General features: G+C 54.3%; 7 protein-coding genes across 7 annotated transcripts; 5 read left to right on the forward strand and 2 right to left on the reverse strand.

The window, feature by feature from the left end:
- The first annotated feature begins 7,019 nt into the window (after positions 1–7,019).
- On the forward strand, positions 7,020–9,332 carry P170DRAFT_148714 (homeobox domain-containing protein). The gene is made up of 5 exons (XM_024842507.1): positions 7,020–7,761; positions 7,834–7,971; positions 8,032–8,161; positions 8,228–8,684; positions 8,742–9,332. The coding sequence occupies exons 1-5, from the start codon at positions 7,169–7,171 to the stop codon at positions 9,119–9,121; spliced, it is 1,698 nt and encodes a 565-aa protein (XP_024705867.1). The 5' UTR covers positions 7,020–7,168; the 3' UTR covers positions 9,122–9,332.
- Positions 9,333–10,245: 913 nt separating this feature from the next.
- P170DRAFT_354480 (putative copper resistance protein Crd2) lies at positions 10,246–10,719 on the forward strand (the record flags this gene model as incomplete). The annotated part of the gene is made up of 3 exons (XM_024844036.1): positions 10,246–10,405; positions 10,470–10,565; positions 10,640–10,719. The coding sequence occupies 3 exons, from the start codon at positions 10,246–10,248 to the stop codon at positions 10,717–10,719; spliced, it is 336 nt and encodes a 111-aa protein (XP_024705868.1).
- Positions 10,720–11,113: 394 nt separating this feature from the next.
- P170DRAFT_463737 (AP-2 complex subunit alpha) lies at positions 11,114–14,789 on the forward strand. The gene is made up of 4 exons (XM_024852187.1): positions 11,114–11,996; positions 12,061–12,395; positions 12,497–14,436; positions 14,509–14,789. Exons 1-4 carry the CDS (start codon positions 11,545–11,547, stop codon positions 14,608–14,610), a joined length of 2,829 nt encoding a protein of 942 aa, XP_024705869.1. The 5' UTR covers positions 11,114–11,544; the 3' UTR covers positions 14,611–14,789.
- On the reverse strand, positions 14,722–15,891 carry P170DRAFT_435763 (YggS family pyridoxal phosphate enzyme). The gene has a single exon (XM_024849016.1). It carries the CDS (start codon positions 15,848–15,850, stop codon positions 15,023–15,025), a length of 828 nt encoding a protein of 275 aa, XP_024705870.1. The 5' UTR covers positions 15,851–15,891; the 3' UTR covers positions 14,722–15,022.
- Positions 15,892–18,091: 2,200 nt separating this feature from the next.
- Positions 18,092–21,699, forward strand: P170DRAFT_435764 (histone deacetylase hosB). The gene has a single exon (XM_024849017.1). The coding sequence runs from the start codon at positions 18,215–18,217 to the stop codon at positions 21,542–21,544; it is 3,330 nt and encodes a 1,109-aa protein (XP_024705871.1). The 5' UTR covers positions 18,092–18,214; the 3' UTR covers positions 21,545–21,699.
- A 250-nt stretch (positions 21,700–21,949) lies between these two features.
- Positions 21,950–23,005, forward strand: P170DRAFT_381428 (AN1-type zinc finger protein; the record flags this gene model as incomplete). The annotated part of the gene is made up of 1 exon (XM_024845569.1): positions 21,950–23,005. The coding sequence occupies one exon, from the start codon at positions 21,950–21,952 to the stop codon at positions 22,895–22,897; it is 948 nt and encodes a 315-aa protein (XP_024705872.1). The 3' UTR covers positions 22,898–23,005.
- A 247-nt stretch (positions 23,006–23,252) lies between these two features.
- On the reverse strand, positions 23,253–26,164 carry P170DRAFT_445852 (uncharacterized protein; the record flags this gene model as incomplete). Its single annotated transcript, XM_024850744.1, has 7 exons — positions 23,253–24,206; positions 24,987–25,064; positions 25,123–25,180; positions 25,235–25,555; positions 25,638–25,721; positions 25,789–26,039; positions 26,123–26,164. 7 exons carry the CDS (start codon positions 26,162–26,164, stop codon positions 23,253–23,255), a joined length of 1,788 nt encoding a protein of 595 aa, XP_024705873.1.
- Positions 26,165–26,213: the final 49 nt, after the last annotated feature.

A 26,213-nucleotide genomic window follows, 5' to 3' on the forward strand; every position in this document is an offset into this window, starting at 1 on the left:
TCTGCCTTTCTGCTTTCAGAGGAGGGGCCGAGAAGAAGACAGGAACGGCTGCAGGAGGCCACATTGGGTTCGCTAGGCGAATCATCGTGGAGCCAGAGGAACTCACCAGAACCCAGAGAAAGGGGGAGAGAGAGAGAGAGAGAGCGCCACTTCCTCTCGACCGCCCAAAGTCCCAGGCGAATAAGCTACGGGTGAGGGTCCAACCTTTGTCGGTGATCAGCAACTTTAATTACATGGGGGTGGTTCCTGCATAACCACAGAGTTCGGTATCATTTTGCGAGAGGCAACAGGCCCGTATCAATCATCAAGCTTGACAGGAAGTGGGGATTGGTTTGCCGGGTCATTTCCTTTGGATCCTTGATAGCTACTAGCTGTCATGCGAGATTGCAGTGCCGTCGTCGGGGCCGAGAGCCATTGCGGCCAAATGATACGCCATGTTTCACCTCTTCTGCGCCGGTCGAAGCTCAGTTCATGTGCCAAATATCGCCTTAATCAAAGCCGAGTGGACAATTGGACCTTGGACTTTTCACTAGCAGAACGAGGTTCCGGAGGCCTAGCCTCGAGATGGTTTAGGGAGCTAGAGATTCGATCGATATCCCGTCTTTCCGGTACCGTTCATTGAAATGTAATTAGTTGGTGGTACTCCGGAGATACGGTGTCAGCAGCAGCAGCAGCAGCAGCAACAGCAGCAGTAGTAGTCCTTTTTTTCTTCTCTCTTCTTCTCTCTTTTTGGGGAACTCTCCCTTACGACGTGCGTAGGTACAAGTAGTACATACGAGCACGAGCACGCTGTAGATTGTACTACCGACGAAAGTACGGAGTACCTCGTAGGTACAGCCAGGAAATGAGAGTTGACTCAGTTGAGACACGGCACTTCATGGGGCAAAAAGGATAAACCTCGGGAGTTCCGGGCCTCTTCAAGTTCACCCGTAGTTCAAGCCCTACTCCGTCCTGTCCGGAGCATCTCGGCGCGGAAAAGGCGCAGAACGCAGTGGTCCGTGGAAGCAAAAAGCAGACAATCGCTTCATCCGCTGGTCGCACGGACCGCCGCCACGACATTCGTGAGGCCTGCATTCTCCCAGTTCCTGCGATACGTCCTACATGTCCGGATACATAGACTCCCGCACCGGAGGAGTGATCGGTCCTCCCCACCACCCACCACCCACCACCGCCTCAATCGCTTCCTCTCCCGACAGAGTCAGTCAGACCTCACCCCGATCCGATTGTTCCTGGCTTGCGTAATGACCGGGGACGGCAATCCCCACTGCAGGAAATCAACCGCCCGAGAAATTGGAAGGGGTCGAGGCCAGTCTTGGCGCCCACGCGAAGCCTTGGGAGAGATTAAAGTTGCTCCTCTCTAATCTCCCAGCCCACTCACTCTCGATCGTCGTCGATTTGCCTGGGATCTTCTTCCCCCGCACCGTTGTTGCGACACTCCCTCTCTCTCTCTCGCACATTCCTCGGTGGTAGATGCACCGCCCGAACAGTCAACAGTCTACTCGCCGATTGCCACGGAACCAGATGGGACAGACAGTTGGAGGGCCTCTTTTTTCAGTTATGATCGGCTGGGGTTGGACTGGCTGAGCCGGTCGACGATCCACCCGCTGGTTTCGGTTTCTCTCAGCCTCTCTTGAGTCTCAGCCGACGCTGAATCCAGTATCCACGACGTGGCTTCTTCACGGCCCAGCTGAACGGAGGATCATGCCATCCCCTTCCCCCATGCCCTTCCTTTCATCTATCCACCGTCGGCTCAGAACATGGAGGTGTGGGCGTGTGTCCATAAGGTAACTCTCCTCCACCGTCGGAACTTCCGAGGTAAAGGAGATGAAATCCGAAATAGTGCGTCGTAGTTGGTTACGAACTACTCCGTACGCCTCCAAGGCTAGGGGTACGGACTTCGGAGTAGGAATAGGGTTGAACTTCTGCTCGACCAGAGCGCTATTCACTCCGGAACTCGGTACCCCGTTGATTCAGCGAATTCCCCACCGAGCGAAGCAACACAGAAGCGACAAAGAAGAAGAAAAAGGAATTGAGGTAGGAAGAACCGTCACCGTACCAATCACAGCCAACAGCCTCGAGACCCCCAGCAGTAACACCGAGATTTCGCCTCCGACGTGATCCGTCGAGGGATTTGTTTCGAAACAGGAGGTGTGACTACCGTGCTAGCCGTGGCCACTACTAGCCACTAGTCCGCCCGAGAATGATATTATTCCACTTTTCATAGCATCGCCGTCATATCGCAGGGAGGTTTCGTTCCCCATCGGGATCCAGGAATGATCTGGTGCAACTACTCGGCGTACCACGGTTCCAGAAAGCCAAGACCAAACGAACGTTCGTTTTGTTTCCTCGATAAAATTCAATTTCGACCCTGTTTATCCGTAGCTTGTTAGCGACATCATCGGACGTGGACTAATATCCGTATGGAACTACGTAGTATGGATTGTTCTGCATTCTCCGTATTGGCATGATTCAGTCGATCTTTTCCTCTTCCTCCTTGTTGTTCTCCGAAGTACGCATATTGCTTCATGTGAGCATCATCCCCCCCCCCTCCAATCTTTTGTTATTTCATTTTATTTTTTTTTTTTATTTTATTTTATCTATCTGTCTATCTATATTTTATTTTTCTTTATTTTTGCTTTTTCTTCTCTAATTTTTTTTCCGCTTGCCGTACCTATTCCGTAGTACTGCGCAAGTACTCCGGATGGGCACTCTCCGTAGATACCAGGCACGTAGCTTGGAGCTTGATGGGTCTGCAAGGAAGTATTTACCGATGCCTGGCACTGTCTTTTCCTGATTGTGAATACCGGTAGAAATATGTGATCCCCCAGCAAAAAATCTTTCTAGCGCCAAGTACGGGGTACTAAAGCACGATCAAATTCAGGGCTGATATATATATAAATTCATGCGTTCCTGACAGAAGCTCACGCAGGTAGCCCTATAACCGATTAAAGAAGTATTTTATTAATATAACAGGACTGAAGAATTTTTGACATACTACGTATGCATGTGCCCCGAGTCAGGACGATTTGTATACACATTATTTTGACATGCATACGCAGTACCAGGTGTATGGATCTAAAGCCTGAGGTACCTCGGAGTAGGTAACATGCAGGCCCCATCTGCAGTTCTTGGGCAATTTTTCCGACAATGATAGACCGAGTTGTGAACAGGGGTTTTTTTTTTCTTTTCTCCCGCTTTCATCTCCAATTGAAGGGACAAAAAAAAAGAGAGAGAGAGAGAGAGAGAGATCAAAAAAAAAAAAAGCCATTGTTGTTTCCTTTGTCACCTGTTTTCTTGTATGTTTCATTATTTTGCACTCAATCCTTTCTTTCTGTTTCTCTTCTCTTGTCAGGAGTTCCCTTTTCAAGAAGGGAGGAAAATAACGCCCCTCTTACCTTGTATGCGTACTGTACATGTAGGCGGTACTTTCCTCCAGGTAATAATTGAGATCAATACCGTACCGTACGTACCATCTACCATGCTGCTGATTCTAGGTACCTAGGTAAGGTAGACACCCAATGGTCTCCCGGAAATATCGTGTGATTGTCGTCCTATCCACCTACAATGGAGTAGGGACAGGGGACGGATACTTAGATTATTCACACGGAATATGCCGAATCTAGCACGAGTGGGAAGTAGAACGTCAAAAATGCAGGAGCTGATCCTGATTCTTCAATAGTTCATCCATGATCCTAGAGGGCCAGAGCGGTAAGGTACCAACCCGGGTAAGGTAAGGTACAGTATTGCGTAAGGTCGGTATGGATGGGTTGTACCCACCAAACGCCTGCTTTTCCACCTGTCGGAATGGCGGGTGGGCCTTTTTCTTTTTCTTTTCCTTTTTTCCTGTTCAGTTCTCTTTTCCTCCCTCCGTTTCTCTCATTCAATCATCGTTCATCAATCAATCATCAATTGTTTCCTCCCCCCTCTTCAGTCCGTCCGTCCCAGCTCATTAAACTCATCCATCTATTTGTTGCGGGCTCATTTACGACTTCCCTTTAATTTCGATTTCCCCATCAACATCCATTGCCCTGCCGCTTCTTCTGGGATTTCTTGCCTCACTCTTGAATCATTCCAATTTCCCTTGAATCTAATCTCATTTCCAAAACACTCCTGTTCCCTCCCTTCCCCTAAATCCTGGTCCGATCCCACTCGGGTTGTTTCATGCAACTTCTCGAGGTGGAGTGCAGGCACGTAGTCTTTTCCAGTCCGTATTCAATCACAACAGTCCCTCCGTCAGGAGTGGAGAGCACCTGAGGCCGCCACGCTCAACCGTTGCTCACTACGCGATTTTAGCGCCACGCTCGGTTCAGTGCCCGTCCAGGTCACCCGGTGCATGGTCCGCTCCTTGGTCCGTCCTGAGCTTGCCTTTCCATGGTATCGTTCTCGGCCGCAGGAGGCTCGAAACTCGGAAGATTCTTCATTTTCTCCGCAAACCCTGGCTATCTAGCGGCCTATGCCGACTTTGGTATAGAGGTCTTAGATGAGGCCCCATTTCGCCTTGCTACTGCTTGATAGTAAGGGGACGTTTTACGTACCACTCCTACGTATACGGAGTACGTCCATACAACGGTACCGACTCCCCTCCACATCTATGGGACGTTGAGGTACCTGGGAGCGGTTGACAGCCGTCCCAATGTTGATCGATCGATCGATCAGGTAACCAGCCCATCCCGTCCAGCCGAAAATCAACGTCGGGACAGTGCTCTCTGCCCCTTCTAGCCCTCCCTGCGATTGATTGCTTGGATGTCTGGGGGGGGGGGGGGAACCCATTTGGTCCCCCAGCGTTACGTACAGTAGTAGGTATCGTCTTCGCGCACATCAGTGATTATCCCAAGTCAATCTCTACCTCTCGGAGGGGAGGGGGACGGTGGCGGGCAGGCCGCTTAGTGGCTCTCAGGCCCAGCAGAACTTTGCCCTTGATCTTATGCCCGGTCTCCGGCGGATTATGGAGCCAATGCACGACTAGCGCTGTCGGTAGGTCTTCCACATGGTGCACCGGTCTCAAGTAACAGGCCTCTGGCGCCGGATGAGTCAGGACCAGCTCCAGCCAGGCAACAAGGGTCTGTTTACCGTTCAAAACAACGGTTGGCTGGCCAGGACAATGGCCGGTGGGTGCTGGACCAGGGAAATCCCAGACTTCCAGAGACCCGCTCGATGTGATGCGATGGTCTTGAGACCCCGGCTCCACGTCGGAAAATTTACGTGCAATCATGGCTGTGGAATGTGAGAACATCCCTACGGAGTAAAGAGGTGATCCGTTGAATTTGAGAGTATCTACTCCGTAGCTGTACGGAACGGTGGTGACCGCATCTCCTTTGCCGTGAACCACAACCAACCCTCCCACCCCCTATTAGTGCTTTTCACAGGGCTGCCATGGCCCATCCCAGACCGTCTGACACTGCCTGGCCGCCGTGGAGCTTCAATTCGCCACTTCGCTTCCGCAGCAAAGTGCAAAATGCAAAGTACTCCGTACTGTGATTTTATTGTTTATGGAATGGAGTGGGTATTTTTTTAACCCCCTCTTTCTCCCTATTCTGATTCAGGCAGTTCGTTCGTGCGTGCATGTACCGAGGGACAATTGTGTCAGTTTCGACGCGTCAAGATGATGAACCCTGGCTGCGTGATCATCTTTCGGTCTTTTGATGAATGACACCCATCAGCATCGCTAGTAGTACCGCTACGCTGAATTGGAACCGATCCTGGGAGAATTTCCTAATCTCCTTAGCCAAGTCGCTACTTTCCCCCTCCCCCTTCTCTTGTGGCCCCTATGATCATTCGCAGGCTACTATACCAAATACCCGCTACGGAGCATCGTTAACAAACACAGCATGGTGTAAGATCTCCATTTACCAAACTATCAAGCGGTGGCCCGTTCAGTTGTTACTCTCTTTTTTTTTTTTTTTTTTTTTTTTTTTTTTTTTTTTTACTGCGTACACATTCTCTTGACCCGGTTTTTTCAATTATTTTATTATCATTTTAATTTTATTTTCCCCCTCCTCTCTTTACGCATACGGAGTACGAAGTACTCAATCTGATTTGATTCGAGATTTTTTTTCTCCCAAGAGCCATTATTCTCTTCTCAGTTTTCTACTCTCTTTTTATTTATTTATTTTTTTTATTATACATTCGTCTTATCATATTATTTATCTTTTATTTATTTTTCATCATCATTATCATTATTTTTTTAAGTTTGTTCTCCGCGTTAGCATCTAAGTCTCTACCTATCGTTTGGATTGGCTCCCTGGATCAAGAGTAAACCATCCCCTGTTTTCTGTGAGGTGAGAGTGTGTCTTCGTGGCATTTGTTGCATCCTTTAGCATTACGGAGTATTACCTTTGGTGGCCAAGGTGGAAGATCTAGTGGGCCTTTGGCCGTGATCAGGACCTTTCATCTAACATCTCCATTTCTCTCTAGCTGTTATTTCCACTACCGTGATTATTATTTTCTTTTCTCCCACCCCCCCTCTTATTAAATTTTTTGACCCTTCTCACCCGCTTGGCTAAGCACTGTTTAATTTCTTCTATAACCTTCTACCCACCATACGGCAAGCCCCCGGCCGTATCCAGGACCCAGTGGAGGGATCGACCCTCAATTTTTGCCGCTGGCTGTTGGTCTTAGCTGATATTGATATTCTCCTTTATCATTTTGAGGGATAGGGGAAGAAGACAGAGGAGTCGTGGTTCGTTAGAACATTTAGCTCATTGATTACCTGGTTGCTTTTCCTTGACTCGTTGTCGTTCGTCTGCCATCATCCGGATACCATCTCTACCTCGAGAGTCCCGAGACCCAGAGATCACCTTGCTCTTTCTCTCTCTCTCTCTCTCTCTCTTTCTCTCTTGACTTTTCCCTTTCCTCTTTCTCTCTTTCATTTTATTCTATTCCCCTCCCCCTCTTAATTTTTATTTTATACTTATTGTATTGCCTTTGTTTCCCCCCGCACGTCGATTTTCTTTTTCTCACATAATAATCGGCGGATCCAAAGAAACCCTGGACTTCTTCAGGAAGCGCCCCGAAGGCTCGCTCAGACCTCGTGTTCTTTGGCTGTGATCCTGAGACTAGGATTATTCCCGAACATAATTTACTGGGATACATCGAAAGCTGACAGTCCATCAACCCGTTGTTGGGCGTTTCTACCGTGACTATATGGGGTAGGAACTCGACTTCTATCATGTCAATCAGTGGACCTTGTGTCTGGTTGTCCTCGTTGTCACCTCCATCTACATCTCCTCTGTCTGCAATTACGAATCACTGGCAGGCACCGTTCTGGAACAGTGAGCAGATCCCATCGAGATCAAGGGTAGTCCCTTCGAGGTTACCCGGATCGTGGGAGAAACCGGCCGACGTGGCCAGGGCGCCTTCTACCGCCATGCAACCGGTCGTGCTCAAGGCTGAAAATGCCTTCCCAGCTGCGACCTCCCCAGGTGCATCCGCTCATGTCCGGTATTCTGGGGGAGAGATGCCCTTAAGCAATTCAGAAAACCGAAAACCAGAAGCGGAGGGAGATTCGTTGGCACGGATGAGATTGGATAAACTCAATCACAGCGAACCCGCTCTTTCCACGCCACGTGCTGCTATGAGCCCCAGCGCCCACAGGGAAATGAGTCCTGATCTCAGAAAGAACGAGCAAGAAGAGATGCAGGATTACGAGAAGGACCATGGAGATGCCATGGCGGCCTCGTCCGATGAAGGAGCAGGATCATCGACGGAAAAGCGGGCGTCATCAGATGCGAAGACGGAGAAGAAAAAGATGAAACGATTCCGGTGGGTGCTTGTGGTGGCTTGCCCGGGCAGGCCCGCGATTAATCAAAGATGAGTGCTGATTCAACTTGATAGCCTGACGCATAATCAAACCCGGTTCCTCATGAGCGAATTTACCCGTCAAGCCCATCCCGACGCTGCTCACCGAGAACGATTATCGAGGGAGATTCCGGGACTGACGCCTCGCCAAGTTCAGGTTTGGTTCCAGAACAGGTTGGTGTGCCCTCCATGAGCCCTGTCTGCGCCATGCCGGTAGGCTAACGTGCTTTCTAGGCGTGCAAAACTCAAGCGGCTTACAAGCAATGATCGGGAGCGCATGCTTAAGTCGAGAGCGTTGCCGGATGATTTTGACACAACTCAAGTGCTCCGCACGCCTTTCGACGGCAAGACATCCGAAACACCGGTTGCGTCTCCCCTCTCAACGGGCCCACCAGCAGGTGCATGTTTTGATGCTAACGGCCGTTTCCAGATGCTACTCACGGACGGCTTACAACGAATGAACGATGACGACTATGTGATCTCTCCCCTGAGCTCGACCTCCACAACGGGGAACGGCTTCTCAGCTGCAGCCGACAGACATTTGGAGGGCTATCCGCCATCTGGACCAGGGGCAGGTCGGGGTCCCCCGGCGGCGCCCATCCCGGACCTTCAGAGGAACAACCGGGGGCCCTTTCCCTTTCCTCGATCGAGCAGTTTTTCAGAATCCTCATTCAATACCGGACTGCACTTCCCGGGCCGTTTTTCGAGACCGGGCGAGCCTCTCAACCACCCGAGCATGCCCTATGCGCGGCGCCCGTTGGATTTTGGAATGAACCGGTCAGCTAATGGGATGATTGTGGGATACGATCACCATCGGCCGTTGGAGGGTTCGGTATCGCCAACCGGCCCCCCGGAACATTCCGTTCCCTACCATGTAGACAGTCATAGTAGGTCTCTCGAACGCCATTTGACATGGGTTGTGACTAACAAAACTCTCTCACCAGACCAGCAAGCACACAATTATCAGCCTCCGCTTACGATGCCTGCGCCCAAGGGATTTGGCGGGATGGAAATAAACTCACAGATGCAATCCCATGGACGACACATGCCTTCGCTTCATTCCGTACCCGTCTCGGACTCCTCGGACTATCGGCCATACCCTTACGAACACCATCCCTACGGCATGAACACGGCCATTCCCTTCACTCAGGCCAATGCTTCTAGCATGAGTCTTCCTGCGTCATTCCCGCCGGAACCGAGCAACGTGGGCCATGGAACTGTCGGCAGTGCATCTGATGACCGGATGGCCAACCCCCCGCAGATCTTGGATCCCCTGCGAGCCAAGTTTGGGCAGCAGCCATTTGACTATGCCAATTATCTATAAAATTATGCCCTTCAGCTTGAGAGTTCGGGCTTCTTGCTTTTCCTCTGGACATTCTTTTGATCTGCTCCGTTTTATCCCCATCTCTCCGTCCCTCCCCCTCCTTTCCACCCTCTCTCTCTCTCTCTCTCTCTCTCTCTCTCTCTCTCTTATTGCATTTATCGCTCCTGGAACCCTTTTCGTTGTTCCCCCTCTTGCATATTGTCTAATCACCAGCACATACATAATCTTCACACATTTTCTGGCTTATAAAAAATCTACCGAACACGTGCCAAATGTGACATCAGCATTTGACGCAGCTCTCTCACCACACTCGACCTTTCTGGTTTAATTTGGGGTTTGTTTTGGGATATTTGTTGACATTACTTTACATTGGGGACAATTGCGTTTGCATCTGGCACATGTTACAAACTGGAAGCGGGAAGTTACAAGGCGTTGATATGGTTACTAATTCGGTGGACTTCCTTACACTTCTCTCTCTGTCTTTTTTCTCTCTCTTTGTTATTAGTGCATAATTCTTTCGTATTGCTGCAGTTGACTTCGACTTGGTTATTGAGTAATTGTTGTAAATCCCAGGAAGACGCATGGAAATTCGATCATCTTATCGCTCTACGGCGCAAGGTAGAGCCGCTAGGATTGATGAAACCCATGGGATCTATACCCACCTGGCGTAGGAATCCGAGATGGGCCAATGGGCGTGAAGGAAAAGTAATCATTGGCCGAGATCTTTGGCATTTCGGATGTTCTTATTGGAAGCTGACGGTCGGCCTCGTATGATTGGTGGTCGCCGTCACGGGACTGTCCCGGCCAGCGAATCAACGGGCAGGGATTGTTAATCAGTTGACAGGCCTCGGCGGCCTATGAAGTCATGCTGAACAGTATAAATACTCCCTGCCATGCAGCATACATTCATCCTCTGTTCTTCAGGATTTCCCACAACTTTCAAGTTCCTTGTTTACTACCGAGTCCCTTTCTTCTTCGGTCGAACCAGACCTTTCTATTCACATCTTCCTCGCCGTGTTATTCAGACTCACACTTCTCCTAGTACTCATCTATCCGATTCTTAAGGATCAATCCCTCGACTAGAGATTCAAGGCCCAAACACTCGACCTAAAACCTCATTCACGATGGTTCACCCGACTTCGACCTGCTGCAAGACCTCTGGGGACGGAAGCTGTGTCTGTGCTGCCCAGGCCAAGTGCTCGTGCGGCAAGGAAAACGCTCTTCACTGCACCTGCAACAAGGCCACCACGGAAAATGCGATTTCTGGTGCTCGATGCTCATGCCGTATGTTTCTCCACCTCTCGAGTCCATTTATTTGACCAGTTTGGAATTGACTTGTGTTGAATAGGCGCACGCCCTGCCGGACAATGTACTTGCGAACGGGCAACGACTGAGAACCACCCGATCACCGGCGAGGCCTGTCCTTGTGGAAAGAGACTCCCCAGTACGTGTTCTTTCTTGCCTTGCCCTGAATTATTGTCATCTGACCGAGCCGGACTAATTGTGTACTGCTACTAGCGTCGTGCACTTGTGAGAAGGCTAGTGCTGTCGATGCAGCCGTCGAGGGCATCGAGACAGATTTCACCACCCGAACCTGATGGCTTTTGGCTTTGCGCTGGGTAAGGGAGGCGCCTTGATTTTCTGACGACCTGGTTATGCATGGGTACGGGTGTGCGTTCTGGCGTTTGGGTAGTATTACTAGTGGGGCTGCAAAGATCCCTGGTGGGAGCATTCGCTGCATGGATTGCATGGGTTGCATGTATTACAAAGCTATGGCATCTTCATCCGAACTCTGTTGTTCCAAGGGCACTTCTGCGTAGACGCGGTAGACCTATCATCTATCATACTCCATATACTCCGATGTCCCGGCACCGCCACCGCGCGTCCACGTTGTTCCGTGCACCGCCACCCTCGTGCGGCCGCGGAAGTGGCTGGTGCTTCGCTCCCTAAAACCGCCACGGCTGGTTGGCACCGTACCTTATTCCGGAGTTCGCTACCTTCACATATCTGTCGTTACCCGGCCTTCGGACGTCCCCTCCCAGCCATTGCTCGGATTGTCTCTGCTTCGTGGTCCTTCGGCCTCCCCACCTTGACGCTCCCTTTTAATTGTCTCCCCGCCGAACCCGACCGCTCCGCCCCCCCCTGTCGCGTCAAGCCGATCCCCTCCACCCTCCTTTCCACACCATGTCCCATTCGCCGTAAAGGATTCACCAGACGGTTGCAATTCGGGACATGTTTGGATGACACTTTATCCCACCAAGTGAATCCCGCCGGCGTGGTATCTCCATGCGCTTAAGTATTCGAACGTGAGGTAGTACGACGGGACCCCGACTCCCCCTTTTCGGTTGCGAAGTAACCTCAGATCATCACCCCATTTCCTCCATCCGCCGTAAGCCTGCGACCCCTATGCTCGATTGATCGCCATGTCGTCCATGCGAGGACTCGTCCAATTCATCGCCGATTTGCGCAACGCAAGAGCGCGCGAGCTGGAGGAAAAGCGAGTGAACAAAGAATTAGCCAATATTCGGCAGAAGTTCAAGTCTGGCAGCCTCAACGGGTATCAAAAGAAAAAATATGTCTGCAAGCTGCTCTACGTCTATATTCAAGGGTATGATGTCGATTTCGGCCACCTGGAGGCCGTCAATCTGATATCCTCCCCCAAGTATTCCGAAAAGCAGATCGGATACCTTGCCGTGACTCTGTTTTTGCATGAGCAGCATGAGCTGTTGCATCTGGTCGTCAATAGTATCCGGAAGGATCTGCTGGATCACAATGAGTTGAATAACTGTTTGGCGCTGCACGCGGTTGCCAATGTGGGTGGCAGAGAGATGGGCGAGGCGCTCTCGACCGACGTTCATCGCCTGCTGATTTCCCCGTAAGCCGCCCTTCTCGAACTCAGGGTTTCATTGGGACTTGGTACTAAGTTTCACGTGTCATAGCACTTCCAAGGCCTTCGTGAAGAAGAAGGCGGCTCTCACTCTCCTCCGCTTGTATCGTAAATACCCCGGCATTGTGCAAAACGAGTGGGCCGAGCGTATCATCTCTATCATGGACGACCCAGACATGGGTGTGACCTTGTCCGTGACATCCTTGGTCATGGCATTGGTACAGGATAAACCCGAGGAATACCGGGGAAGCTACGTCAAAGCTGCACAGCGGCTCAAGAGAATTGTGGTGGATAATGATATTGCACCAGACTACCTCTATTATCGCGTACCGTGCCCTTGGATCCAGGTCAAATTGCTGCGCTTGCTGCAATACTATCCTCCGTCTGGTAATACACTTTCTCCGAGTCCTTTTCAATTTCTCTTTATTCCCCTCGTCCCTTACTTGAATCCGAAAGAGCGTGTCAGCCATAGCTAACTTCCACTGCAGAGGACAGCCATGTCCGTGAAATTATTCGCGACTCGTTGCAACAAATCATGCATGCGGCAATGGACACGCCGAAGAATGTCCAGCAGAACAATGCGCAAAATGCAGTTCTCTTTGAGGCCATTAATCTTTTGATCCATCTCGACACCGAACACAGCCTCATGCTACAAATATCCAGTCGCCTGGGAAAGTACATTCAGTCGCGCGAGACTAACGTTCGGTATCTGGGACTCGAGGCAATGACCCATTTTGCGGCTAGGGCCGAGACGTTGGATCCCATCAAAAAGCATCAGAACATCATCCTTGGGTCGCTTCGGGATCGCGATATCAGTGTTAGGCGTAAAGGGTTGGATCTCATCTACAGCATGTGCGACACCACCAATGCCGGTCCTATTGTGAACGAGTTGCTACGCTACCTCCAGACTGCCGACTATGCTATTCGGGAAGAAATGGTGTTGAAGGTTGCAATTCTCACGGAAAAATACGCCACGGATGCCCAGTGGTATATCGACATGACCCTGAAACTTCTCTCTCTGGCAGGTGACCACGTCAACGACGAGGTGTGGCAGCGTGTGATCCAGATTGTCACGAACAACGAGGAGTTGCAGGCTTACGCCGCACACACCTTGCTTACTTATTTGAAGACCGACTGCCACGAGAGTCTCGTGAAGATAGGATGCTATGTTCTAGGAGAATTCGGGCATTTGATTGCCGATAATCAAGGTTCGAGTCCCATCGAGCAGTTCCTGGCATTGCAGGCCAAGATGATCACCAGCACCGACAATACTCGCGCGATGATCTTGTCATCCTTCGTGAAATTCGTCAACCTCTTTCCTGAAATCAAACCGCAACTATTGCATATCTTCAAGCTCTACAGCCATTCACCCGACTCCGAGCTGCAGCAGCGTGCCTTTGAGTATCTGTCGTTGGCGACTCTTCCATCCGACGACCTTCTTCGAACGGTCTGCGATGAGATGCCTCCGTTCTCGGATCGGGCCTCTATACTCCTGTCTCGACTGCATCAGAGAACGGCGGGCACGACCGACAAGAAGACCTGGGTTGTAGGCGGCAAGGATGCCAACACCGACCAAAAAGAGATGCTCATGGCTCAAAACACGGGGCTGAAGCGCACTTTCACCACCATTGTCAATGGCACGAAGACCGGAACGAACGGAACGGCGGCGGCGGCAGCAGCAGCTCCCTCGCCCTCGAGCGCGTCGGGCGACCTCGCGGGATTGGATCTCAGCACCCCGTCTGCACCACCTCCAAACTTGGCGAGTGCAGCCCATCTGACGCCGGATTGGGACCTTGGGTATAACCGACTGTATTATGCCGATGAAGGAGTGCTCTTTGAGGATGCTCAGATCCAGGTCGGGCTGCGGTCCGAGTACCGGGCCCATATGGGCGTGGTGAAGATCTACATCACGAACAAGGCATCCTTCGCAATTGGATCGTTGACCACCACGGTGGACAATCGCTCGGCGCCAAATCTCAAGGCCGACACCAAGAGTCTGCCCGAGCCCTCCGTTCCAGCGGCAGGCCAAACCCAACAGACGCTCTTCTTTGGCGCCCACGGGCCATTCACGGAAGCACCTACCATTCGCATCTCATACCTTGCAGGTGCCCTGCAAGCGTATACCCTGCAACTCCCTGTCCTAATGCACCGCTACATGGAACCGTCCGCATTATCTGCCGAGGAATTTTTCAAGCGATGGCGGCAAATCGGAGGCGGCCCCCTCGAGTCTCAGAATACGTTTGGGGCCGCCGCAAGAGCCAAGGACATCGGCGAATCATTCACACGGAAATCGGTGGAAGGATTTGGATGGAGAGTTTTGGACGGGGTGGATCCTAATCCCAAAAACATTGTAGGATGCGCTGTCTATCAGTTTGCGACCGGCAAGACGGGTTGTCTCCTACGGTTGGAGCCCAACTACGACAAGAAGGTAAATCTCCTCCCCTTACGAACAAACGTGCGCGAGGGCGACACTGTAGCTAATGTCGCTCTGCCCTCACAGATGTACCGAATCACCATCCGAGCAACGCAAGAGGCAGTTCCGCAGGCCCTGGCGAAGCAGATGGAACAGAAATTATCGCAGGGAAACCTGGCGGATGTATAGTCCATGACGAGCGAACCATTGTAAATTTGGCAGGAGGCGAGCGAGGTTCCTTTTTCTTTTTCTTCCATTTCTTTTCTTTCCATAATACATATGATAATGTATTCTCCCCCCCCCGGCCCTTTTCAATTCTCTGCCCCAACCTCCCTCTTGACGCGAGGTGGTTAGGTAGTTTCATTGATATCAAATACTATATATAAATACCTTCGAACAGTGGCCAACACTGTCTTGTCTTAGAAGCCAACAAACTAGTATGCGTCGTTTGCTTTTCTGGTCTTTTTTTCTTTTGTACAGCGATGCAGAATCATTTTGCCGTCACTGGCCGTCGTAACAATGCAATATCATAATTCATCAGACTCTTCCCTCCAACCGCCCATTGATGCTGTGGCCTACAAGAATAAAACAAACCCCCGGCTCAAATAACCGTCGCCTGATCCTTGGGTGGTCTTTCGCCGAAGATGGTCGTTCCCACACGGACCTCATCACTCCCCAAAGCAATGGCACCTTCGAAATCCTCACTCATGCCCATGCTCAGCTCCAACTGGGCATCATCGCCCCGCAGGTCCAGCCGACTGACCACGAGATCGCGGGTTTCTCGCAGGCACACAAAGTCCTCATTCTCGGTTTCGGGAGTCGTGGCCTTGGATCGCGCAATGGCCCCGATGGTCATGACGCCCTGCAGCTTCAGGCGCGGGCACTTTTCACGAATGAAGCGACACAGCGCCACGGCGCCCTCGGCGGGGTCGACGCCGGATTTGTTGTCTTCCCCGGAGGTGTTGACCTGCACGAACACGCGCAGTCGCTCGTCGGGGTCGGTGGCGCGCAGGTCGGCCGACCGCTCCGCCCAGCCCTTATCCAGCAGCGAGGCCTTCTTCTCGGAGTCCACGCTCTCGACGGCCCAGAGCCCGCGCACGTCCCGCGCCAGCGTGGCGCATTTGTTCGACTGCAGCCCGCCGATGAAGTGCCAGCGGATGGTGGGGGGCAGCAGGCGGGATTTCTCCAGGAGCTCCTGCAGGTAATTCTCGCCGAAGTGGAGCTGCGTCGCCGGGGGCTGATGCAGGGCGAGCAGGTCGGCGGCGGGCTTGAGTTTGGAGACGGCGACGAGGCGGATGGGCTTGGCTTCGACGACGGTCCTGTTCGCGGCGGCGGCGGCGACGCGCGAGGAGACGGCGGAGAGGTTGGAGAGGAGGGTGGCGGTACGGGCGGGGGAGGCGGGCATGACGACGGGGGAGGGAGACGTCATGGCCAAAGGAAAGAAAGAAAGAAAGAAAGAAAGAAAGGACGAGGAGTGTGCTTGACGGTGTCGATCTCGATCTTCAGTCTCGAGAGCGGAACTACGGCGTCGCTGCCTGAGTCCGCCAGGCCCGACCCTAGCCGCCACGTGACTCGGGCTAACCCGGAGCGGCAAAGCGCGGTCTTCCCCGTTTTCGGGCAGCCGCAGAAGTCCGGGTTTCTAAGAATAATCAATCATCGTCACGGATCTTCCGTCTTGACTATTGCCTCTGGTGCGCCCACGCTATTCCCACGGTTCCTCCGACTATTGGCGACCCGGCGACCCTGCAGGTAAGTCGAGGACGGATCGGGGATCAATCCATTCGATGACACGCCGTGTTGGACACTGTGACGGCGGCTGCGAGGGTCGAACCCACTCCGTCGTCCATGAAATTTCCTTGGGCTCCATCCGATTTCACCTTGATCATCTCGAGGACCCCCGACAGCCTGTCATTAGTCTTCTGACTAAGATCGTTGGCGCCAGAGGATCTTTGTTGCTTGCCTGATTGTCGATTCGCTTTCTTTTTTCGGCGTGAAAGGAGGTCACGCTATTTCCTTCTCCTTCTAGACTGCCTGCCCTCTACGGAGGTGAACCCTCGCCCTAGGAGATCTGGGTCACATCGGCGGTAGGGAGGCGTAGCAGCCAAGCCCAGGCACCGACGAACCTCATTCGCACCGGAGGAGCTCGACAGCGATAGGGCAGCGAGAGACGAGCGAGAGGGAGTCAGCGGCTAAGGTCAGCCGGTGGGATTTCAACGGACATGGCATTGGGCTGGGATTGGACGAAATGAATAATGGATACTCCACCGTCGTAGGCGTTTCTTTGACGCTTCTCCACCGTCGCATTTCGTGCTGACGTCAAAGTAATTATTATTACTATGTCCCGGGCCCCGTCTCCCTAAGTGTGCGCATCATCGTTCTCGCGCCATTGTGACTTTGTCTCGAATCTTTCTAGACCCTCTCCGTGTCTTATAGTCATTGTGACTCCGTACCTCCGCCGCCATCCCATCCCCTCCCCTTGTCGAGCCCCGTGGCTGTCATTCCTCTACTCTCTATCTACCTACTACGATCTCTCGAGATTCATTTCTGTGAAACCCTCTGCTGGCTTCTGTCCAGTTATCTCGCTCCTCTGCTTTCTCCGTCGTCATCCTCGTCGTCATCATCACCGTCGCCATCGCCGCTATCCTCGTTCATCCGGTAGACCACCGTGATCTTGCCATAATTTGAGGGGCAATCGACCAAGAGAAGGATGGATCGGTGTGCCGCGCAGAAACAGACATAATCCAAGCGACTCGAAAATAAAGTCCCTCGTGCATTAGAAATCGCATTCGACACCAATCAATCCTTTGAGAATTTTAGAATTTTTTTTCCTTTTTCTTCTTCCCTCTTCCATCGGAAGCTCGCGGAGCTGCACGGTCCTTCTTCAACCCACCGGCGCCATCAATCAACCGAAAGTCCCCCGAAAGGACACCAGCCATAGAAAAGGCATCATGTGTCGACAATACTTCACTTTATACGAGTGGTGCCAATGCGAAGAAGACGCGGGTCATCAACTCTGTGCCTCTCGCCGGCAAGAAAGCTGCCCCGGCACGTCGATTGAGACGGTGCATATGCAGTGTTTCTGCAATACGCATGCAACCAGAGGGTTCAAAACGGAAAAGAAATCCAAGCGATCATGGAAGGGGTCCTCTATCAACAGTGACGAGAAGAGGACAATGGCTCCGCGCAGGAGATGGTATCATTTATGTGGAGTGCGATCCCGGACATTCTGAGTGGAATGTGGGATAGGTGCCTCCCTTTCTTTCGTTCTGTATTTTTTCTTTTGTCCCTGATTTTGATTTTATTTTATTGCATGTTTTTCTTTCGCCTGGAACTTGGATAAGCGACAAAGGATCGGTGTTTGGATCTCCTTTCAACGGACGGCCGGAGTTGGGATTTGAAGGCGTTTTCTTTTTTTTTTGTTCTTTTTTTGGAGCAGTTGTGAAAGTGGAAAGTCACGGTAGATATCATTTCTGCATATGAAATCCGGAGCGAATCAGGACTCCTTTTCGCATGACGAATGAATCCAGAGCGTAAGGTTGTAACTATGAAGGGGATTGACAGGGAGAGAATGGAGGATCGACGGCCCCCTTTTGCCGCATCTCCGGCCGGAATGTTTCTCCCCTCCTTCTCTTCCTCTCTCTCATTCTCTCTTTCTCCCTCGCCCTCTCCCTTTCATTGTGTCTCTTAACCGTCTGTTTGCTTGCACCATCAGGGGTCCATTCAATAATACGGCCTCCTATCGTTGCTGCATCTCCTGCCCTCCGTAACGACCAATGCGACGTTCATCGGCGTCATGCACCCCTCCAACCGCGATGACCCTCTATCATTCACTCCCTCCTTCGCCCAAACATCCATCGCTTCTTCTCCTTCACCCCCTCCCCCGCCGACCATCGATCCTACGCCCTGGTCAGACCACCTAAACAATTCTTCCACGGGTGCGACTCCTCTGCCAGCTTCTCCTTCCGCTCTGTCCTCGTCGCGACTCTCGCCGTCGAATGCGCCCCCGCGTTCGGATCCCTCCCAGGCGCATTCGACCCCTCGACGCACCACCAGCTCCAACTCCTTACGAGATGAGTGTCGCGGGTCCGCGCCCAGCCTAAAAAAGCGCTCGTCGACTGCCTCGCTGCGATCGATTCACCGTGGGAGTGGGGGTTCCCCGCGTCCCACGCTGTCGCGACAGTCTTCCACGTCTACTTTCGCGACATCCCCCACCAGCGCGCACGCCCTAAACATGCCGCCCAAAAGGCCTTCGCTACATGCTCCGCAGGAGCAACCCGTTCCAACCGCCGCCCTCATCGCGGCCGACCACTTCCAGAAGGAGTTGGATCTACATCAGTCCGCAGACCTTCAATCCCGAACCGTCGTTGTCCTCCACGATGCCTGCTACGGCCACCGGTTTTCGCGTCCTAGGTCGACACGCACAACTTTGAACTCCATCGTGGAGAGGCCGGAACGAATTCAAGCCGGTGTGCTAGGTGTGTCCGCTGCATATGTCCGTTTGGCGCATCGGTATGCCGGCGGCCGCTTTCTCCCGCATCTAGATCTCAACCCGAGCCATCTACCCGTGCCGCCATTTCAGATTCGGAGGACAGAGCGGACGATGACCCTCGGATCCCCCGCCGTCACACACGTGCATGGAACAAAATGGATGGACGATCTGAAGAGCATGTGCGATGCGGCGGAATCCCGCCTGGCGCTGAATGGGAAGGAATTGACGCGACCCCGCAGCGCGGGCAAGGATGGCGCCGCCGCGAATGCGCCCGCGCTTCATGAAGGGGATCTGTACCTCTGCTCGGAGTCCTTGAATGCGTTCGAGGGGGCTCTGGGGGGTGTCTGCGAAGGCGTGGATGCTGTCCTCGGTCCCGGCTCCACGACACGCGCCTTCGTGTGCATCCGCCCCCCGGGCCACCACTGCTCGTCGGGCCATCCCTCCGGGTTCTGTTGGATTAACAATGTCCATGTCGGCATCTCCTACGCCGCCATGACGCACGGTCTGACCCACGCTGCAATCCTGGACTTTGACCTGCATCATGGCGATGGCTCGCAGGAGATTGCGTGGGACCAGAACCAGAAAGCGATGACGGCCCCCAAAAACGCGGCCAGCTACAAGAAAGCCATGACGGGTTACTTCAGCCTTCACGACATCAATTCCTACCCCTGCGAAGGCGGGGAGCCGGACAAGGTACGCAACGCCAGCGTCTGCATTGACAATGCGCACGGCCAGTCCATTTGGAACGTTCACCTGGAGCCTTGGAAGACGGAGCGGGACTTCTGGGAGCATTACGCTGCGAAATACACGATGCTGATCGAGAAGGCTCGCGCCTTTTTACGTCGGCACACGGAGCGTCTTCTCGACACGCCCCAAGGGCCTCCGCCGAAAGCGGCCATTTTCATCTCCGCCGGATTTGATGCCAGCGAGTGGGAGAGCGCGGGAATGCAGCGACATAAGGTCAACGTCCCCACTGATTTCTACGCCCGGTTCACCGCCGACGTGGTTCGCATGGCGTCCGAGGAGGGACTGGGAGTCGACGGGCGCGTCATCAGTGTTTTGGAAGGCGGATACAGCAACCGCGCTTTGACGAGTGGCGTTCTGAGTCACCTGTCGGGCTTGAGCGATTCGAGGATGACTGCCGACGGCGTGGATGATTCGCAGATGAATCGACTGGCTGCAGAAATGTCGGATCGCCTGGGAATCTTCGATGCCGAGTCTCAACCGACTCCAGCGGCCCCGGCACCACCGGCTGCCTATGACAGCGACTGGTGGTCCCCCGCCGCTCTGGAGGAGCTCGAGGCCCTGGTTTATCCGCCGTCAGCACCGGTCAAGAGTCGCGAGAAAGCAGCGCCCACCTACTTTGCGCCCACGCAGTCATTCACCGCCAAGGTGGTCTCCACGCCCCGCGATCGCAGGTCCAACGGCTCGCAGATCAGTCTGGACCACGAGGCGCCGCCAATCCCCCCGGTTGGCTGGGCCACTGCAACCCACGAACTGTCGAAGATCCTCATCCCCAGCCATCGGCAGACCGCAAGCTGTCGACCGGAGGAGCTCAATGCCGAGGCGTCGCGCGTGCGCCGGGAACGAGTGGCGAGCACCCACGGCGCCGGCGGTGCGACTGCGCCCTCGGCCCCCGAGGGAAACCGCAGGAAGCTCCGGGAGAGAAAGCCCAAGACGTCGCTTCCAAGCACCCCCAAGACGGAGTCTCCCAAACGACCTGCGCCGAAGGACAACCGACGGACGACGATCGATCCCGCCAGCGACCTCCCGGATGCGAGCAAGGACGAAGCCTCGCCTGCCATGCGTGCGGTCCGCCGGAAGAGTGCCACGTCCACCTCCGCGTCGACGCGGCAACCCCCCGAGAGGCACACCGTAGGCGACCCCGATCCAAGATCCTCCTCTGGCGCAAATTCTCGCCCCGGTACTGCCGCGGGCGGCCGCAAAACGAGCGGTTCGCGACCGACCACCCCAAGACACTCCGCGAGTCCGCGCAAGGCATCGCCGGTGCCTCCAGTGCCGTCCGTCTTGCCGACCGAGGGGACCGGAGCGACTCCGCAGGATGAGGTGGACAGTTTAGCGGCCGGGGTGCGCAAACTGAACATCAAACTGAAGGTGCCGTCTCCAGAAGAGCACGCCGCTCGCGAAAGAAAGGCCGCCGAGGAACGCAAAAAGCGATCGACCAAGCCGGCAAAGACCCCCAGATCCCCCCGGAGGGGGCCCCTCGGCGTCAAAGGATCGCAGGCCTCCACGAGCAAACCGGCCTCTCGTTCTTCTTCGGCTCCCATTAGCTCTCAAGTCGACGCCCGCGCTTTGGCGCCGCAGACCGCACCCAGCAGCGTCGCCCACCCGACCGAATCGGGGAAGCTGTCTGCATCCGGCGGATCAGAGACGACGAATCTTGCCGATCCGCATGGCTGGACCGATCTTGTTGAAGTCTCCAACCCGACGCCTCTACCCACAACGACGGCGAACATGTCCCAGGTCGACGGGCCCCATTCGACTTTATTCTCGCCGCCGACCTCTGCCGGGGTCAACAAGAACGGATTGCCTGTCTTCATGTCCAGCGGACCGATCCCCTTTGCATCGTCGAGTGCTGCTCGGCAGAGCGAGAATGAGACATTCGAGCGATAGTCGAAGGACACCACTCATTTACATTGGCACTGCCCGATCATCTACGGTTTTCTTTGTTTTTTGTCTTTCTTTTTTCTTTTCTGTGGGCCTTCCAGCCGAAGGAGTTATTTCTGCTTGTTCTTGTGTTTGATATACCCCTCCATGTTTCTAGTGAATGAATGATTGAATCCCGCATACTCGCAACCGGTAAGGCCGTACCGTATCGATACCATCCATACCATACGCCGCTTATCTCCGATCTCCGCGGCGCCACGGCGGCTGAGTCAGCCCGGCGCATGTGCCAGCGGTTTCCAGCGGCGTCTCCAGCTTTGCTCAGCATCTTCTCTTCCCCCTCCCATATAGAATCCCCAGGCTGCCGTGCGCCTTCTCGCCTCGTTCACCCTCTGTTCCATCCATATTGCCATCATGTCCCCGATCTCCGTCAGCAAAGGCCAAACCCAGCCCTCGGGCGCCGATCCCGCCGAGTCCTCCTTCACGCAGATGGCCGACAAGGACCTCGAGTCGATCGGCCGACACTGCCAGTTCGAATACTGCCACCAGCTCGATTTCCTCCCGTTCCGCTGCGAGTCCTGCCACGGCACCTACTGTCTCGACCACCGCAGCGAGACAGCCCACCGCTGCGCGCGAGCTGGCGAATGGGCCCGCCGACGCAACGGCCAGACCAGCACCAGCACCTCCTCCTCCGCCTCCGCCGCCACGCAGAAACCCACCATCTACAACTCCGACCAGTGCGCCCACCTACAGTGCAAGACGCTGATCAACACGCTGACGGACCCGGGCGTGCGCTGCCCCAACTGCACGCGGCAGTACTGCCTGAAGCACCGGCTGCGGGAGGAGCACGACTGCGCCAAGCCGACGGCGCCGCGCGGCGGCGCGGCGGCGGGCGCGCAACACGCCAACGAGACGCTGAAGTCGATGTTCGCGCGCGTGCGCACCTGGGGCAAGGATAAGAGCGCCGGGCTGGCGCCCACGCCGAAGCCCACCAGCGCCGCCGGCCGCATGCAGCAGCTGAACGCCATGAAGCGCGCCGCCAAGGGCGACGCCGCGGTGCCGGCCGACCGCCGCGTGTATCTGCATGTGGCGGGCACGGCGGAGACGGAGCGTGCCGAGGCCCCCGCCGGCGACTTCTTCTTCGATGCGCGCTGGAAGGTCGGCCGTGTGCTGGACGACGCCGCGCGCCGGCTGCACGTCGAGAATGTGAACAACCGCGCCGGCGAGGAGGCCCGTCTGCGCATCTTCCACGTCGAGTCCGGCGAGTTTCTCGAGTTCTCGGAATCAATCGGCGACGGGAAGGTCAAGTCCGGACATACCATTGTCTTGTTGCGGGGGGCCGGTGTGGCGCTGGGGAAGTAGGGAAGTCATTGGTTGTTTCTTTTTCTTTTTCTTTTTCTTTTCTTTTCTTTTCTTTTTCTTTTTTTTCTTTTTTTTTGCATCAGCGAGCGCGGTTTGATTTATAGAAGTTTGTGTATTTGGTATCCTTTGAAAGGATGGAGATCAAGTTTGCCTATCTTGTTTTGTCAGTTCTTTTACATATTTTCGGACTTTTTTTCATAGTTACGATACTCCCAATGCGTGTCCCCCGCAGGCTCTACAACTCCATAGATACCTATCAATATAAGATGATATAATGATCTATGTACAATCTAATTCTTGGTATCATATAATCCCATAACTAATGCCAAACAAAATAACCCACAAGAATGACCGTCTAAACGCTCATCTTCATCTTGATCGCCTTGTGAGGCTTATAACCGATCACCTCAAAGTCATCCTCCTTCCAGCCGTCCACGACGCCGCTGCCGCGATCCTCACGCTTGATCTTCAGCTCCGGGAAGTCCGTGGGCTCCCGCGCCAGCTGCTCCTGCAGCGGCTCGATATGATCCAGGTAGACGTGGGTGTCGCCCATGGAGTGGGTAAAAGTGCCGGGGTGCAGATCGGCGGCGTGGGCCAGCATATGCGTCAACAGGGCGTACGAGGCGATGTTGAACGGCAGACCGAGGGCGGTGTCGACGGAGCGCTGGTACATCAGGCAGGAGAGGTGGCCCTTGGAGCCGGGGCCGTCGGGGAAGGAGACGTAGAACTGGGCGAACATGTGGCAGGGTGGCAGGGCCATGAGCGTGAGGTCGGCGGGGTTCCAGGCGCTCATGATGATGCGGCGGTCGTAGGGGTTGTGTTTGAGCTTGTGCACGACGTCCGCGAGCTGGTCGACGCCCTGGCCGGAGTAGTCGGTGTTGGCGTCGACGTAGGGCGCGCCGAAGTGCCGCCACTGGAAGCCGTAGACGGGGCCGAGGTCGCCGACCTCGCGGTGCCCGAGGCCGACCTTGTCGAGGAACTCGCGGCTGCCGTTGCCGTCCCAGATCTTGATGCCGTTCTCGGAGAGGGGCACGGACGAGGTGCTGCCGGAGATGAACCAGAGCAGCTCGGCGATCACGCCGCGCAGGAACACGCGCTTGGTGGTGAGGAGGGGCAGGATGGGGACCGGGTCACTGCCGGGCGTGGCGCCGGGCTTGGAGAGCGAGAAGCGCAGCTGCTGGCCGAAGATCGAGCGGGTTCCGGTGCCGGTCCGATCCGGTCGATGCTCGCCCTCGGAGAGGATCGTTCGGATGAGGTTGAGATACTGGTGTTCTTCATGGGCGGGGGTGGCGGGCGTGGTGGGGGTCGGCTGGGATTGAGGGGTGGAGTCGTCGCTGGTGCGAGGGTCGGGGGTGGCTGCAGAGGAGGACATGACGGATATGGTGAAATGTGGATGAGGTCGAGGGGAGGGCAGAAATGTACTCTGGGGATGTCGAGGAAGGAGAGTGGAATTGAATGCAAAGCCGAAGCGGCGGCGCGCACGCGACGCGGCACGCTGTCACGTGGTCGAGCTAATCGGAATTGAGGGTGATTACATAATCATTGATCTATAACCGCCAGGAATAGAAGTCTATTTATTTATCTGGTGATTCCAACTAATCCTGCATCAAATCAACCCCGACTCCTCGAAGTGCCCCGACGACCCACTCCGGATACTTGGATTTGTCCCCGTAAAGATTGTGGAAGAACTGCCGCAGGAATGCCGGGAACCGGTCCTCCAAGATGGATTGGCGGGCGGATCCCATCAACGACAGTAGATAATGGACATTGTGAACCGTGAGCCTGTAGCAAAATTAGAACTGAGGACAATATACAACAGAGCATGTAAAGAGGGATCTCACAAATGAGCTCCGACGGTCTCCTTAGCGGCCAGATGGTGAATATATGCGCGTGTTATTCCGAGGCCACCTTGCTCCGTCGACCGACAAATCGTACAGGTGCATCCTTCTTGCACCGGTCTGAAGTCTTCTGCAAAGGATTGGTGTCGAAGATTAAGGCTCCCGCTGGGAACAACCGCATTGCCAAACCGCTGTGGTGTGGTCTTGGTTAGCGCTTCGTTGATCTCGCTCGAGATAGATGAAGAACTCACGGCAGTCCGTGTCGGCCACACGCAATCAAACATGTCTGCACCGAGGGCAACGCCCACAATGAGATCTTCCGGATAGCCCTTGGGAGATCGTCAGGTGTCATGTCTCGATCAACGATTCTTTAGACTAGGTGCTTACCACACCCATCACATATCTCGGTTTGTGCTCGGGAAGCAACTTCGTACATGTTCCGACCCTGTCATGACACTATCAGTAAGAACCCATGATGCATGTATAAAACAGCACATACACCTTGCAGAACTCCTCCTTTGCCTCTCCCCCCGAAAGACCCCCAATGGCGATTCCGGGCGTGTCCCGGGCGACCATTTCGGCACAGCATTGCCGGCGCAACTCTAGATCCAGGCCTCCTTGAATAATGCAGAACAAGTTCTGCCTCTCGGGGTATTTGTGGGCATCAATGCATCGGTCCAGCCATCGGACCGATCTCTCCATGGCCTCATGGATTCTGGCATGGTCCGGAGACGTAGTCGCAATCACATCGTCCAATTGCATGATGATGTCGGAGCCGATCGAGTTCTGGAGTGATATGGAGTGTTCGGGGGTCAGCAGCCTGGACTTTCGGATTAGCCCTGGTCACCCCAGCGGTCACTCCAACGGCGCTCGGCGCAGCCAAGTCGATTCAAATCACATACATCGGGGAGCCATCGTGAGGGCTGAGAAACCGAACACCCTCCTCCGTCACCTGGGCCAGTTTAAGTAGCGAAACCATCTGAAAGCTGGGTACAAACGCCGTTAGTCAATGGCCCAGATCCCATCGGCCCCCGCGAACCCGAGCAGACTCACCCGCCGCTGTCCGTCAGAATATTCCGATCCCACCCCTGCAGCTTATGTGCCCCGCCCACTGCATCCAGCACCTCCTGGCCGGGCTTCAATCCCAAATGATACGTATTGTTCAGACACAGCATGCACCCGGTCTCCTTGAGTTGGTCATATGTCAATCCCTTCAGGGAGGCCTGGGTCGCGACGGGCATGAAGATCGGAAGAGGGACCGAGCCATGGGGAAGTTTCAGCGTGCTGGCACGAGCTCCCGTCGTCTATGAGCACCACACGGGTGGAATGATGTCAGAAGAGTGCGGGCCAGGGGACCGGTTCATGGGCAGTCGAGCTCGCTACTCACTGAACATTTAGCGTGGAGGTCAAAGGTCAAGGCGGAGGGCATCGATTTGCGCGGAGTAGGAGCTGGCGATGAAGTAGACATTGCTGCGGCG

This window comes from Aspergillus steynii, assembly GCF_002849105.1.
Source record: "Aspergillus steynii IBT 23096 chromosome Unknown P170scaffold_3, whole genome shotgun sequence".
Taxonomy (NCBI): Eukaryota; Fungi; Ascomycota; class Eurotiomycetes; order Eurotiales; family Aspergillaceae; genus Aspergillus; species Aspergillus steynii.